This window comes from Pangasianodon hypophthalmus, chromosome 20, assembly GCF_027358585.1.
Source record: "Pangasianodon hypophthalmus isolate fPanHyp1 chromosome 20, fPanHyp1.pri, whole genome shotgun sequence".
NCBI classification, from domain to species: domain Eukaryota; kingdom Metazoa; phylum Chordata; class Actinopteri; order Siluriformes; family Pangasiidae; genus Pangasianodon; species Pangasianodon hypophthalmus.
In genome coordinates, this window is record NC_069729.1 from 5,344,215 (window position 1) to 5,357,996 (window position 13,782).

Genomic DNA, 13,782 nt, shown 5'->3' on the forward strand with positions numbered 1-13,782 from the left:
CCAAACAACAAATGAAACTAGTAGCTGACAAGAATTTCAACTTTCAAAAGGGGTCATTCAGCAAAGAGAGATGTTCACAAAATTAGGCTTTCATAACCTGAAAAAAGTCTGAGTTTGATTTTTCTTTTGCTGCTCTGGGTTGGCTCACCAGTTAGATTTTGAAGTGAGCCAGCCTGTAATTGGCAAGAATTTAAGACAAATTATGTGGAGGGGTCATTTTTGTATTCAGCAGAGATGTTCACAAAATTAGGCTCTCATAAGCTGAAAAAATCTGAGTATGATTTTTTCTTTAGTCACTCCTGGCTGGCCCCCAGTTGTTAGATTTTGAAGCAAAGCAGCTAGTAGTTGACAGGAATTTAAGATGTCAGCTAAAATGTAAGTGTGAAGGGGTCATTAGGCAAACTGGGATGTTCACAAAATTAGGCTCTCATAAATGGAAAAAAAAAGTCTGAGTATGATTGTCTTTTGCAGCGGCAGCCTGGCTCACCAGTTGTTAGATTTTGATGCGTGAAAAGAGTGTCAAAAGTATATTAAAGGACAGATCATTTAAGTTAGGATTCATACTGGATAATAAGAATGTGTGTATGCAGAAAAAAGGTGTCTAACACAGATTTAACCCAAATGTGCTGTACTGATGGTTATTGTTTCCAACACCTATTACACAAACCTTACTTATCTTACTACATTAGGTGTATTAGCTGAGGTTGCAACAAAATTATGCAGGGTAGTAAATGCCTTACGAAATGAATAGCACTTAAGAATAAGAGCCAGTCTGTACTGTGGATCTTTCTAATTATCTACGATCACAAACACAATCTCAAACTCATTCTCGAACTCATTTCATTCTCTTTCATCTGCTACTCTTTCTCTCTTTATCTCTCGCTCGTTCAATTCTCTCCAGTGAGCTCCTCGCATCCACATCAAGGACGTACATAAAATGCAAGTTGGTAGATAATCCCATACTCCTGCACTTGTTAATTGACGCAGGCAGCTCACATAGTGAGCTGTACACCGCTCTGCAATAATGGAAACAAACAGCCGAAGGAAGCTGTGTGACGGTGCGTTAACTAGACGACCCGGGGCCTCCACCCACCCATCCACCACCCTCCTCTCCTCCTCTGCCCCCTCCCCTCCTCCTCTGCCCCCTCCTCTCCGGTATGGAGAGTGTTTGGCTTAAACCCTAATGAGCTGAAATGAGTTTGCTTAGGGAGCGCGACGAAAGCAGGCCAAGTGTGGATGACGAATTAAGCTGATTTGTGTGAGCACGGCGAGGAAGGCAGAGGCACGGCGAGGAGGAGGAGGAGGAGGAGGCTACTGGGGCGGTCCAGCATCACACACTCATCCTTGGAAAGGAGAAAAGATAGAATCAGTCTATCAGCTGGACAGCTAGTGACAGTGAGAGGGAGAAGGAGAGGACGAAACTGAGACAATAGAAAGAGTACAGAGTAAATGTATTAAAAATAAATGCCATTGAAATGTCTCTTACATAGATCTGGTCTAAAATTTATTCATATATAAGTTTGTAACTGTGATAACACGCATAAATAATGGTTTAGGCCAGGTCTATATTTACACTTCCCTTTGCATTCACTTGAATGTTTTAATTAGCTACAGTCATAGGATTGACATTAACAACAATCATATGATGTTGTTGTTGTTGTTGTTGTTGTTGTTTAAAAATTAAAAAAAAAAAAAAGATTATTGAGTCACAGGACAAAAGAATACGCTATAATAGGATATTCCTGAGCAGCTGTGAGACAATCCTGTAATAGTCATTCACATTCAGTGCTGTGTGTCAGAGAAATTGAGTCAGAAGTGGTTGAAAATATGCACAAATATATCACACACCAGCTCAGATATGTCAATCATCAACATCAGGCAAAAGAGAAGTTTGAGTATATGTTACTATGAGAGGTAAATGGATTCACGAGATTTTCCTTGCAGAACATTTATTTGTTCTCTAATTTGGTTGGAAGCTACTGAAAGAGTTTACCCTTGCTGTAGTTTGTATCCTTACCCCGTTGTGAATAGTGATAATAATGCGGTGTTTGACTTAATTCGGAAGTGGGAAGTCAGAACTCAGAATTATGTAATTTAAAATGTAAAAAAAAAAACTTTTTTGTTTACTGTTGATGCCGTGAGCAGCCATGTTGATTTGATGTCACTTGCCAACCTTGGGATTGAGGAGACTTTGCTGACTTTTCAAGTAAGAATTCCAAGTTGAGGAGCTGCTGTCTTTGGTTTTTCCTAATCTGAGTGACGAGCTATAGTTGAAAGCAGCATGAAACATCCGAGGTGTCTGCTCTGACCTGTGCGGTATTGCTCTGAGCTTGAGCTCAGATGTGCTAACTATCGAGATAACATGTTTAACAAGCTAGAGAACAAAATACGCAGTTTAGGTAAATAACTTGGTCATTTCAGAAATGACAAAACATTATCTGATTATCTGGTTATTTCATGACTGTTGGTCGCTGATATTTGCAAAGCCTTGAGTTACACACCTATGCAGCAGTGTGCTATTAGATCACACCAGAACAACCGAGAGATGTTTGCATTTTCACCTGCTACTCATCACAGTCTCAGTCACACTGATGTGCCCAATAAAGTTTTTTATTCTTTGTATTGAGGAAACACAGCATGTAATTATATCCTCTAAGTTGTAAATACTTGGCCCACATTCCAAATTTTCTTGCATTTTTTCTTTTTTTTTTACCAGAAAGTATGAAATTCTAAAATCTTATATCGAGCATGTTTAAAATCACAGCAAGATAACGTTAATGCTACCCTAGGATATTGTTTTAAAAGAAATGTAATTGGCTATCTGGGTGTTTTCTGTACAATTTTATTACTTATGTTTAAAAATATGTCAAAAATACATAATAAAATGGATTTAAAGAAGTCACTGAAATATCATTCAGTATAACAGATAATTGTGAAGTCATATAATATGACTGTTTACAGGAATTATTATTCAGCACCAAAATCTTTTGCTGTTATAGTCATAACTCTTTTGTTGACTCTAAGGAATTTTTATAAGAGGGAGAATTTTATTTAGTTTTACATTTATTTCATTTTATATACAAGACACACAGAGATAAAGGAAATGGTGAAAGAGTCTTTGACTTGGGCAGGCTCACAGCCTTTCATGACAAGGCAAGATTTTTTTCCATCTTTTTTCCTCCAGTTAGTGGCCATTAGGAGGTCATTTTAAGCGATTGACACTGGAAGAGCTTTTGTCCTCTCGTTTCCTCCTGTGATTTGGTTTGAAAGAAACAAATAAAAGCAGCTGTAGAAGATGTCGACGACTGTGCTGCCTCTCTGTTCTCACTGTTTTTTGCGCTCCCTATTTTCCTCTCTCCTTTGTTGCTGATGAGTCGGGGAAGTAGGTCACAGCGAGCGACAGGCGTAGCTCAGAGGTACTTTTAGCGCAGATCGATGCCTTGTCTCTTCACACAGGTCTGTCTGGTACATGTCGCATACCAGCTGCACACACTCACACTCACGTATATACACACACACACACACACACACACACACACTTATATATGAATATTGTGACATGCACTCAAATCTGTGTTGTGTGCAGGGCAGGTGTATGGTGTGGCTTCTCATCAGGGATTATTTCACTTTTTTTGCTTCATACACAGATTTTCAGGATTATTGTTGCACTAAGCTGTTTACCTCAGAGGTTTCGCCCATATTACAGACTTCCAGGTTGTGATTAGGAGACTGTCTCTTATAGCCACATATGGACACAAGGTTAGAGGAGCTATAACTTGTATTTATATCTTGGTGGGGGTCAAATGTCCTTGCAAAGATATTAACCTCTGACAATTTTGACATTGTGGAGACATTTGGCTTGTCCTTACAAGGAAAACACTTTTTTTAATTAAACTAAAAGACTAAAAGTGCCAAAGGGTTTTGTTTTGGTTACTGAGGTTACATTAATTAGCTGCATTAATAATTGTGTCAATGGAAAGTCCTCACAAGTGAAAAAGAAAAACAAACCTATATGTGAGATCAACTGTTCTTGGCTTGATAAGGATGCTAAATTGAGATCTAGGGACCGAGCAATGGATAAAGAAGCTCAACACACACACACACACGCACACACACAATCATCTATTATTCCTTTTGTCCAGTTCCATCATCAAATCACTTTTGGTCTTCAAACAGAAAATGGTGACATAAGAGGATTTCATTACCATGACTAGAATTCGAGCAAATTCTTTTCATATCCACCATTAAAAAAATGACATGAACAGTGCAATGGGTTTTGAGGATTGTTGAAAAGATTAACAAAATAACAAATATCACAACATCTATTTTACTGGTGAGCTAAAAAAGGAGTAACATTGCTAATTCTAGTGCTAGCGCTAATGAAACTTGCTTTGAGCAGGCTCTTAGAAATATAAATGCAGTATTATAACATACAACCTGTAAAACTGTCCACTTTACCCTGTTCATTACCAAACTCCCGAATCTGATAACACAACATTTCAGTGAAAACGTGTCACAGGTTCCCTGTCAGCAAGCCAGGTCTCTTTCTGCACTTACTCTCCATCTCACTGATGAATAAAAAAAGAGTTTTATCGAGACAGAGAGAGAGAGAGAGAGAGAGAGAAGAATGGAGTGATAAAGAGAGCTATAGGGACAGAGAGGAAGTGTAGTAGACAGCTGGTGCTGATGGAGGTGGGTTTGTCTGATGGTTATGGCCTGTTTGGTGCTCCACCTGGCCATGCTCTTCTTTCACACCTGCTCTCTGACTCGCTCGGTCTTCAGGAGAGAGGAGTCGTTTAGGAACGAGTGCGAGATGAGTAAAGAAGATGGGAGGAAGGGGATTTAGCGAGAATAAATCCCAGACTGAGATTCATTTGATCTATATATCCATTCGGCCTCTGGAGGCCTGTTAGAGGGCAATGCTTACAAGCGCTGGTATACACACACACACACACACACACACACACACACACACACGCATATGCCTACTGTGCTGATACAGCTATTTTATTTCCTAGATATCTCCTGTCTCCTCTCTCTCTCTCTCTCTCTCTCTCTCACTCTCATTCTCACACACACACACACACACACGCACCAGTATATGTTAATGGCAATGTTGGGTACTAACAGACTACATGTTATCTGGATTACATGACCTTATCTGGTTACAAAAAATCAGACCGTGTGCAATGTGTCAATGAGATTATAGTTATAAATCTATGGATATTACTCAATTACATTTTTTAATCATGGTGTATTAATTCTTAATTTACAAAGTGTCCTCATAAACCGCTTGATAGCTCTCATTACAGCTGTTAATGATATATCTCCAGTTTTGGTCTTCTCTCCACACGTGAGCTTTTCTTTCTGTTCATTTAAACTGTTCATAGTAAAGATTATTGCCAAATGTATTATATAATGATTGCAATTACTTCTTATGAAACCACACTACCTAAAAATACTTGATGAAAATACAGAATGATTTTTTTTGTTTGTTTTTTATAAAATTTGTGAAACAAATGTCTCAGGTGGAAACATAGCAAATTGCAAATGGTGCCAGCACAAGCCCACACTTTCCATCTGGCACATTAATTGTAAAAACTTTAAACATGGCTCGTGCCACTTTTGGCCCACAATGCACTTGTCATTTCCAAAACTGATCCATATGTGCCTAAAGTCTTAATCATCTGCTATCTGAGAAAGTGGCTCCTTAAACAGACATGTGCTTATTCTAATCAGCTTTCAGCTTGTAAGGGGACACTTTTATGTTTGGTATTAAGAAGTATTAATATAGAGTTTGTGTAATAAATCCAAAATCAATCAGTTTATACAGTAATATCTTGTCATATAATTGGTAATTACATTTTCAGAATCATTTACCAAACACTGATCATATTGGGGTGGCACACTGGGTATCAGTGCCTCATAGCTGCAGGAACTCTGGTTCAATCCTGAACTCAGGTCGTGGTCTTTGTAGAGTTTTGCATGTTCTCATGTCAGCATGAGGTTTTTTCTGGGTTCTCTGGTTTCCTCTGGTCGGTGGATTGGCTACTCTGTATTGCCTCTAGGTGTGAATGAGTGTATAAATAGGTGTTAATGGTGCATTGCAATGGATCTATTCCCATCTCATGCCAAGGATATCTTCCGGAATAAACTGCAGATCCACCACAATCCTGACCAGGATAAAATTTAGATATTAGTGTTACAAATTTTGCTGCAAGATTTTTAAAAAGAACAAAATTTAACAAACCGGGTGCAAATGAGAATGAAAGAAAGAAAAGCTGTTTTAAATGAACCCTAAATCAAATGTATTTAGGCCAATTCTAAAGCATTTCTGTCCATTAGAAAAAAAGTGAATTATGTTTAATAATATGAAATAAATAAATAAATAAATAAATAAATAAATAACTTTCTTTAAACTTTTAAATAGGATTTTTTTTTTTTTTTGCCTGCATGACTAAGTGATGGAGGTATTATGTTTTCAGGCTGTCTGTTTGTCCGTACAGGGATCTCATTAGCAGAATATCTCAAGAATGAGTTGTTTAATGTTTGTTGGATTTATTTGGCATTATCATTTTAACCAGCAGATGAACTGATTAGATTTTGCAGTTGATCCAAACAGGATCAAGGTCAAATGTCTGAAATAGTTTTTCTTCAATAGCTTCCTTCCTGTTTGAAGAATATTTTAAAGAATATTTCAGGCATAAGACTTAGTAACAAGACGGATTGCACTAGCTGGCGGAGGAGGCATCCCTGTTGACACTACTGGCATTGAGTTTTATTTGTTACGAAATTGAATGCTTGTTTGTTTTCTATACTGAGCAATATGGTGGGTGCAAAAAAAAAAAAAATCCAGTGAGCAGCAAAGCTGGTTATGCATTTTAAAAGATTTAAAATAATTGTGAGGTTGGATGGGAAAAATATTTCAGAGCAGAATAAAGTGAGTAAGGATGATTGGAGGACGATTTCCTAGATAGCACGCACACACCCACGCACCAATATCTAGCCAATGTCAACACAATTTGTTCAATTTCCATCCCAACAATGCTAATCTGCTAATTGAGAAGTAGTCAGCGCAGCATACTTTTGGATCATTGTCAATGCATGTTTATAATATTCTGCTTTAGAAAAGTTGAAATCTTTATTTAGTTGCTGACTGTGACAGGTCCAAAAAGTTGGAGTTTAAAAAGTGTGAAAGTGTGGAGATTGAATGCATCATCCCACTGATGGGATTGAATCATACGATATACTCAAAGATGACAGAAAGTAGCAGATGAGCATGAAAACATGAAGTTGATGTTGCGCTGACTGTTTCCCATTTTAGGAGACGAGCTGCATGTGATGATGTTGAGACGTAAAACATTAAGTGCTTTCTGGATTTCTGAAGCTACTGTTACCCTCTGAGAGAAAGCATGTTAACATTAAATGTTGCTCTTTGCATGTAAAAAAATTTGTAAAATACAACTGTTCAGCAGATTTCCGAGGGTAAAGTGAATTTATTCAGATTGCCAAGAATTTCTTCTTCATGTGAACATAGCCTTGATGACAAACTTGTCTCTGTCTCTGTGTCTGTGTCTCTCACACAGTTGGAGGCATTCTACTCCATCTTCACCACCGAGCAGCAGGACCATGTGAAGTCAGTGGAATACCTCCGGAATAACGTCCGCCCACTGCAGAGTCTGGACAACCGGGAAGTGTACAAGTCCGCCGTCAAAGACGCCTGGCTGCCCTATCTGACTGATCCCTACGGCACTGAGTCCTCCAAAGGTGTGATGACTTCTCTGAGATGTATCAGTGTGTGTGTGTGTGTGTGTGTGTGTGTGTGTGTGAGAGAGAGAGAGAGAGAGAGGGAGAGAGAGAGAGAGCGGGAGAGAGTGTGTGTTTGGGTACAACTAGCAAACACTTCAATGACAAGGGAGTGTGTGTGTGTGTGTGTGTGTGTGTGTGTGTGTGTGTGTACGGGCACGTTGCCCTTGAAAAGCTGCAGTCCAGTGCCTTTCCTGCGAGAGTGTACTGCCGTCACGCAGGGAGAGAGAGAGAGGCAAACTGGCTGGGTTAAGATGGAGTGCATAACAGCACACCATATGCTACCTACACACACTCACTCTCACGCTCTCTCTTTCTCTCTGTTTCTCTCTCTCTCATGCGCACACACACACACACACACACAACTGCATTCACATCTAGTAATGAGGCTCCATGCACCATAACATATTAAGAGTATGAGGCGTGTACATGCATACACATGTGTATGCTCAAACACACACTTCTTTAACATATTAACAGGAATAAAGCACAGAAAAAGGAATGGTGTATATATACGGACACACACACACACACACACACACACACAGATATAGATAGATAGGTAGATAGATAGATATAGATATAGATAGATACAGTCAGGTCCATTTGGACAGTGACACTGGATTTTGCCTCTGTATGCCACCACAGTGGATTTGAAATGAAGCAATCAAGATGTGTTTGAAGTGTAGACTTTCAGCTTTAATTCAAGAGGTTTAACAACTTTAACAAAATTGCACTAACTGTTTAGGAATTACAGATATTTTTTACAGTCCCTCCATTTTCACAGCCTCAAAAGTAATTCGACAATTGACTGATAAGCAGTTTAATGGCCAGATGTGGGCTGTTTCCTCATTATTTCTTGACAAATTAAGGAGATAAAAGGTTTGGAGTTGATTCCAAGTGTTCAATTTGCATTTGGTAGCTGTTCAAGGGAACTCTGAATATGCTGTCCAAAGAGGTCTCGATGCAAGTGAAGGAGGCCATTATTAGACTGAAAAAACAATACAGACCTATCAGAGAGGTAGCAGAAACTTTAGGAGTGGCCAAATCAACAATTTGGTACATTCTTAAAAAGAAGGAATGCACTGGCGAGCTCAGCAACAACAACAAAAAAAAACTTTACAACATCTAGCCAAGTCAAGAACACTCTCGAGGAGGTATGCGTATCATTGTCAAAGTCTACAATCAAGAGACGCCTTCATGAATGTAAATACAGACAGTTACCTCAAGATGCAAACGACTGGTAACACTCAAGAACAGAAAGGCCAGATTAAACTTTGCTTAAAAAAAAAAAAAAAAAAAAAAAAAGCCTGCCCTGTTCTGATGCAAGATTACCTTGTACCAGAATGATGGGAAGAGAAGAGTATGGAGAAGGAAAGGAAGGGCTCATGAGCCAAAGCATACCACGTCATCTGCCAAACACGTGGAGGCAGTGTTATGGCGTGGGCATGATGGCTGCCAATGGAACTGGGTCACTGGGGTTTATTGATGATGTGACTGCTGATAGCAGTAGCAGGATGAGTTCTGAAGTATATAGAGCTATATTTTCTGCTCAGATTCAGTCAGAAGCTGCAAAACTGATAGGACAGCGCTTCACAGTATAGATGGATAATGACCCAGAATGTACCACGAAAGCAACCAAGAGCTTCTTAAGGCAAAGAAATGGAATATTCTTAAATGGCCGAGTCTGTCACCTGACCTCAACCCAATAGAGCAAGCTTTTCACTTACTGAAGACAAAACTGAAGGCAGAAAGACCCACAAACCAGCAGCGTTTGAAGGCACCTGCAGTAAAGGCCTGGCAAAGCATCTAAAGGGAGGAAACTCAGCATTTGGTGATGTCCATGGGTTCCAGACTTCAGGTAGTCATTGACTGCAAAGGATTGGCATCCAAGTATTAAAAATAATCCTAATATTTATGATTATGTTAGTTTGTCCAATTACTTTTGAGCCTGTGAAAATGGAAGGACTCTGTAAACAATGGCTGTAATTCCTAAAATGTTAATGCAATATTTTTGTTAAACCGCTTGAATTAAAGCTGAAAGTCTACACTTCAGTGACATGTTGATCGCATCATTTCAAATCCATTGTGGTTGTGTACAGAGGCAAAATTACAAAAATTGTGTCACTGTCCAAATACTTATGGACCTGACTGTATATCAGTATAATATAAACAGGAATAAAGCACATGAAAGACACTGACTCTGTGTGTGCATGTGGTTCACAGAAGCATCCATGTTCTTTGTAGTTTGCTCACGTTTTCGCTGCTTGCAGGCGCTTCATGGCGAGATAACGATAGCTCGGTCCCTCACGGCTCCTCCGTCCATCACCTCAAACACACTGTATTTTTTTTCTTTCTCCATTTTCTTGCTGTGTTATGATTTATTTCCCTCTCTGTTTTTAAAGGAATACTTCAGCATTTTTCAGCCTAATTTGTCGCATCAGTACTAGCTTGTGTGTGATTATAACGGTCGAAACCTTCTCTCTGTCAAAACTCAGTTATAATGGAAGTCGAAAGGCAGTTGTTGGAAAACCCACTTAAAGATGGGGTGGAGGTTATGAAACACTCTGAAATATTCCTTTAAGTTCTCTCTCTCTCTTTGAGTCTGATTCATATAATTAATTTGTATTTTCTTTTGTCTTTCTTTACAGTGCAAAATCAGACTAATCAGAGTGTGGGTGGTCACAATCTTGTGTCAGTCCCCGTGCTTGAACTCAACTTAAGGCCCGTTTCCCCCGCCTAGTTATTCGCGCTCACCCAGATTTTCCACAAAGCACTTTAAAATCAGACCAAACACACCAATATGGCCCGGAGCTACCTCGAGGCTCTAATCAGACTCAGAATTAAGTTCAGTGCTCAGAAATAATTCAGGAACAAAAGCAAAGGGAAAAGGAGCTTATTTTATCCTTGCTGTGTGATTGTTTCATCTTGGCAGCATGTCAAAAACATTTTGGATGCGATTCAGGAAGAATGGGGGCGATGGTATGAAGGGGTGGTAGTTCAGAAGCTGGCGGTGTAAAGGAGGGATATATGGAGGCGTATCAAGGGAGACCTGGAGGCTGCAGTAGAGCGCTCATGCTATATATCAAAGCATATCATCAGATCAGAAAACAGAGAGCAGCCTGTGGTCATGGAGCACATGCAAGTGTCTATAGCCATGTCTGATAACTATACACATGTCTGATTACCACTACTGAAGTGATATTTCAACTTCAAACCATATATTAAAAATTAAAAGCCATATAAAAACCATGTATTATATTAAAAGTCGTTGTGCGTGTCTGCCCTTCCAGGAATTGGCACTTTTTGATGCCTGAACCCCCAGAAGCTGACAAGATTTTATTAAAACAGAGACTCCAGCAATGATTTTATTAAAACTGAATAAGGCTAGAGCTGTGAAAGTGAAACATCACCTTAAAATACCGCTGAACATGTTATTTTTACACTATTATAAATAATATATGTAAAATAATGAAGTGTTTAATGCCTAAGAACTACTAAAAATGGACTAAAGATCTCTAAAATTCTTACTTCCTTAAAAATTCCAGGATCTATGAATGTGCAAGAATTTGCAGTATGGAAACTTGCCATCACAAACAACTAGCTAGCCAGATAACAGCTAACAAGATTTATCACAGGTCGACCTAAGGAGCATTTCAGTGTCAGAGTCTCGATTTGCATGATCATATTCACAGCTGCATACCTTAACAACTAAGATTTTATCAATTATTAATTTAAAATGTATTCAATATTTAATATTTATTTTAAATTTTTAAAGAAAGATTCCATTTATAGAGAAATGCAAATACTGTTTGTGAAACACCAATCTGTGTCAGATCAGAATCAGTGGAATTATTGTACAGTCTGAGTGCAGGACTACTTCAGTTTTAATAATCTGGCAAATACTTTTATCCAAAGCGGAACAAAAGTGAAGCAGTATCCACTCCATCTGAACATAAAGCCATAAGGATCACATGAAAAAGGCATTGAGTGCAATATTGACCACTTTATCTTAAAAAAAAACAACTGCCCTACAATCATGTATATTTTCTGCCTTTCTCTCCTTTGTTCGCTCAGCATGCTGATGATCTCCACTTCTTTAGTGTTCTCTTCGCATCACTTCCTCAAGGCCTCTGCTAATTGGCTGCATCTCCACTATGATGTGTAGTGAATGTGGCTGTTCAAGGTTTTCACTCCAGCATGCTTTCTGCCCCAAAACACACTCATACTCACACACACACGTGCACATTAATCTTCTACCACTCTACTATGGTCAAATAGCTGCAGGGTCAGGAATGGTCTTTTTTATTAAATGCCTTTTTGCGCGTCTTCTAAGACTGCTGGCTGCGCAGCACGCACCCCACTCCACTTTGGACTGGCGAGGACAAGTAGGATAAAAAATAAATTTGAGGGACCTTCATGCTAACCTGTGTTTCTCTATTTTGTTGTTGTTGTTGTTTTCTGTGTTACCATCTGCTCTCTATTGCAGTTGTGTGTGTGTGTATGTGCATCCACTTGTTTAGCCCAGTTCTTTCCACACTACTGCTGTCTGTGTTTATCTATCACCGTTAAAACCTGTTGTTCACGGGGTTGGAGCAACACGAACATCAGCTCTCATGCCACACACACCAATCAGTCTGAGGACACTCATTCTCCCCAAAACACAATGCATTAGAGCACCAGGACGTCTGCACACAGGCCCGGTTTACAGCAGGTTTTGGGGATTAGGAAAGGAGCCACATTCGTGTCTAAGTGCTCCGAGTAAAGCCTTCACTAATCCCAGTAGTCAAGCACACGTTGTGTGGATCTTAGCATTAGCTAACCTGCTAGCACACCATGGCAAAGCTCTTGCTTATGTTTTGGCCCTAGCTGTTTGGGATATTTTCCTTTCAGCACAATTTTGTGAACATTACCAAACAACAACAGATTAAAGCTGTTACATATAGCCCAGTGTTATGTAACCATATGCTAGTACCTAATATGCTAATCACTTCAACATTAAACATTCGTTTCTGTCTTGGAATCAAATTAGAGCACATATGTAAACATAGTGCCAGAGTAAAAACTGTTTGGCTCTAAAACCCTCATAGCACCAAAATGAAAATAGCAACTAGGCTAATAAATATATATTATAAATATATGAGGTGTTATTGTATCTTCTTCCACTGCCTCTGGTATTTCTGAATTGTCTTTACTTTTGATATTGGAAAGAAAAGGTTCTTTAAGTGTAATATCCACCCTGCCAAGCGAGCATTAAATTACATTACTGTGTCAGGAAACCTGGCTTTTCTGACATAACATTATTACCAAGACTACAGCCGAGATTTAGATTTATGTGATTACATGATGTAAAAACAATTTCTGTCTTTATTATTTCAAATGGAGTACACACAAACAGTGAATGCACAAAATACATTTGGTGATATGCATTAGATGAATGTTCTGCTGTAATATTCTCTTTTTTATGGATAGTAGAGGTTACTGCTTGTTTGTGCTCTTATTTGTGACCTACCTTATGACTAGCATTCAGCTAATAATACATTACATTTACATTACATTTGTAATTATTGAATTTGTTTATTACTTGTTACTCTGTTAAATACATCTTTACCTGAATATTTTACCTCAGAATGTTATTGCAGCTAACAGAGACCAAGTGACAAGCTAGCATGATGTACTGTATGTTCAGTCGTTACTAGCCAGTACTGTTTTATTTTTTATTATGGCTTTATCTAAGTACATAAACGTATCTGAGTATCTTCACCACATTGCTTTAATTTCAGATCTTCACTATGTAAACATGAACATGCAACACATTTCCACCATTTGGTGAAATGTAGCTAGCATGTGATGTAGCTAGCTAGCTAAGCTGATCTACTTTGACAACTTTCTTTTCTTTATTTCTCTCATTAAGCGAATGTTCTTCTTTTTTTATATGTGTGTGTGTGTGTGTGTGTGTGTATGAGCTAAATCCAA

At 38.7% G+C, this 13,782-nt stretch overlaps 1 protein-coding gene across 2 annotated transcripts in view; it reads left to right on the plus strand.

Annotated features, from left to right (window-relative positions):
- The window catches only part of ptprga (protein tyrosine phosphatase receptor type Ga), a 261,551-nt gene that overhangs the window by 201,347 nt on the left and 46,422 nt on the right, over positions 1–13,782 (plus strand). For both annotated transcript variants that reach the window (XM_053226914.1, XM_026935407.3), the window contains exon 8: positions 7,587–7,767. In XM_053226914.1, coding sequence (XP_053082889.1) covers positions 7,587–7,767 — 181 coding nt within the window. The remainder of the gene's footprint in view (positions 1–7,586; positions 7,768–13,782) is intronic.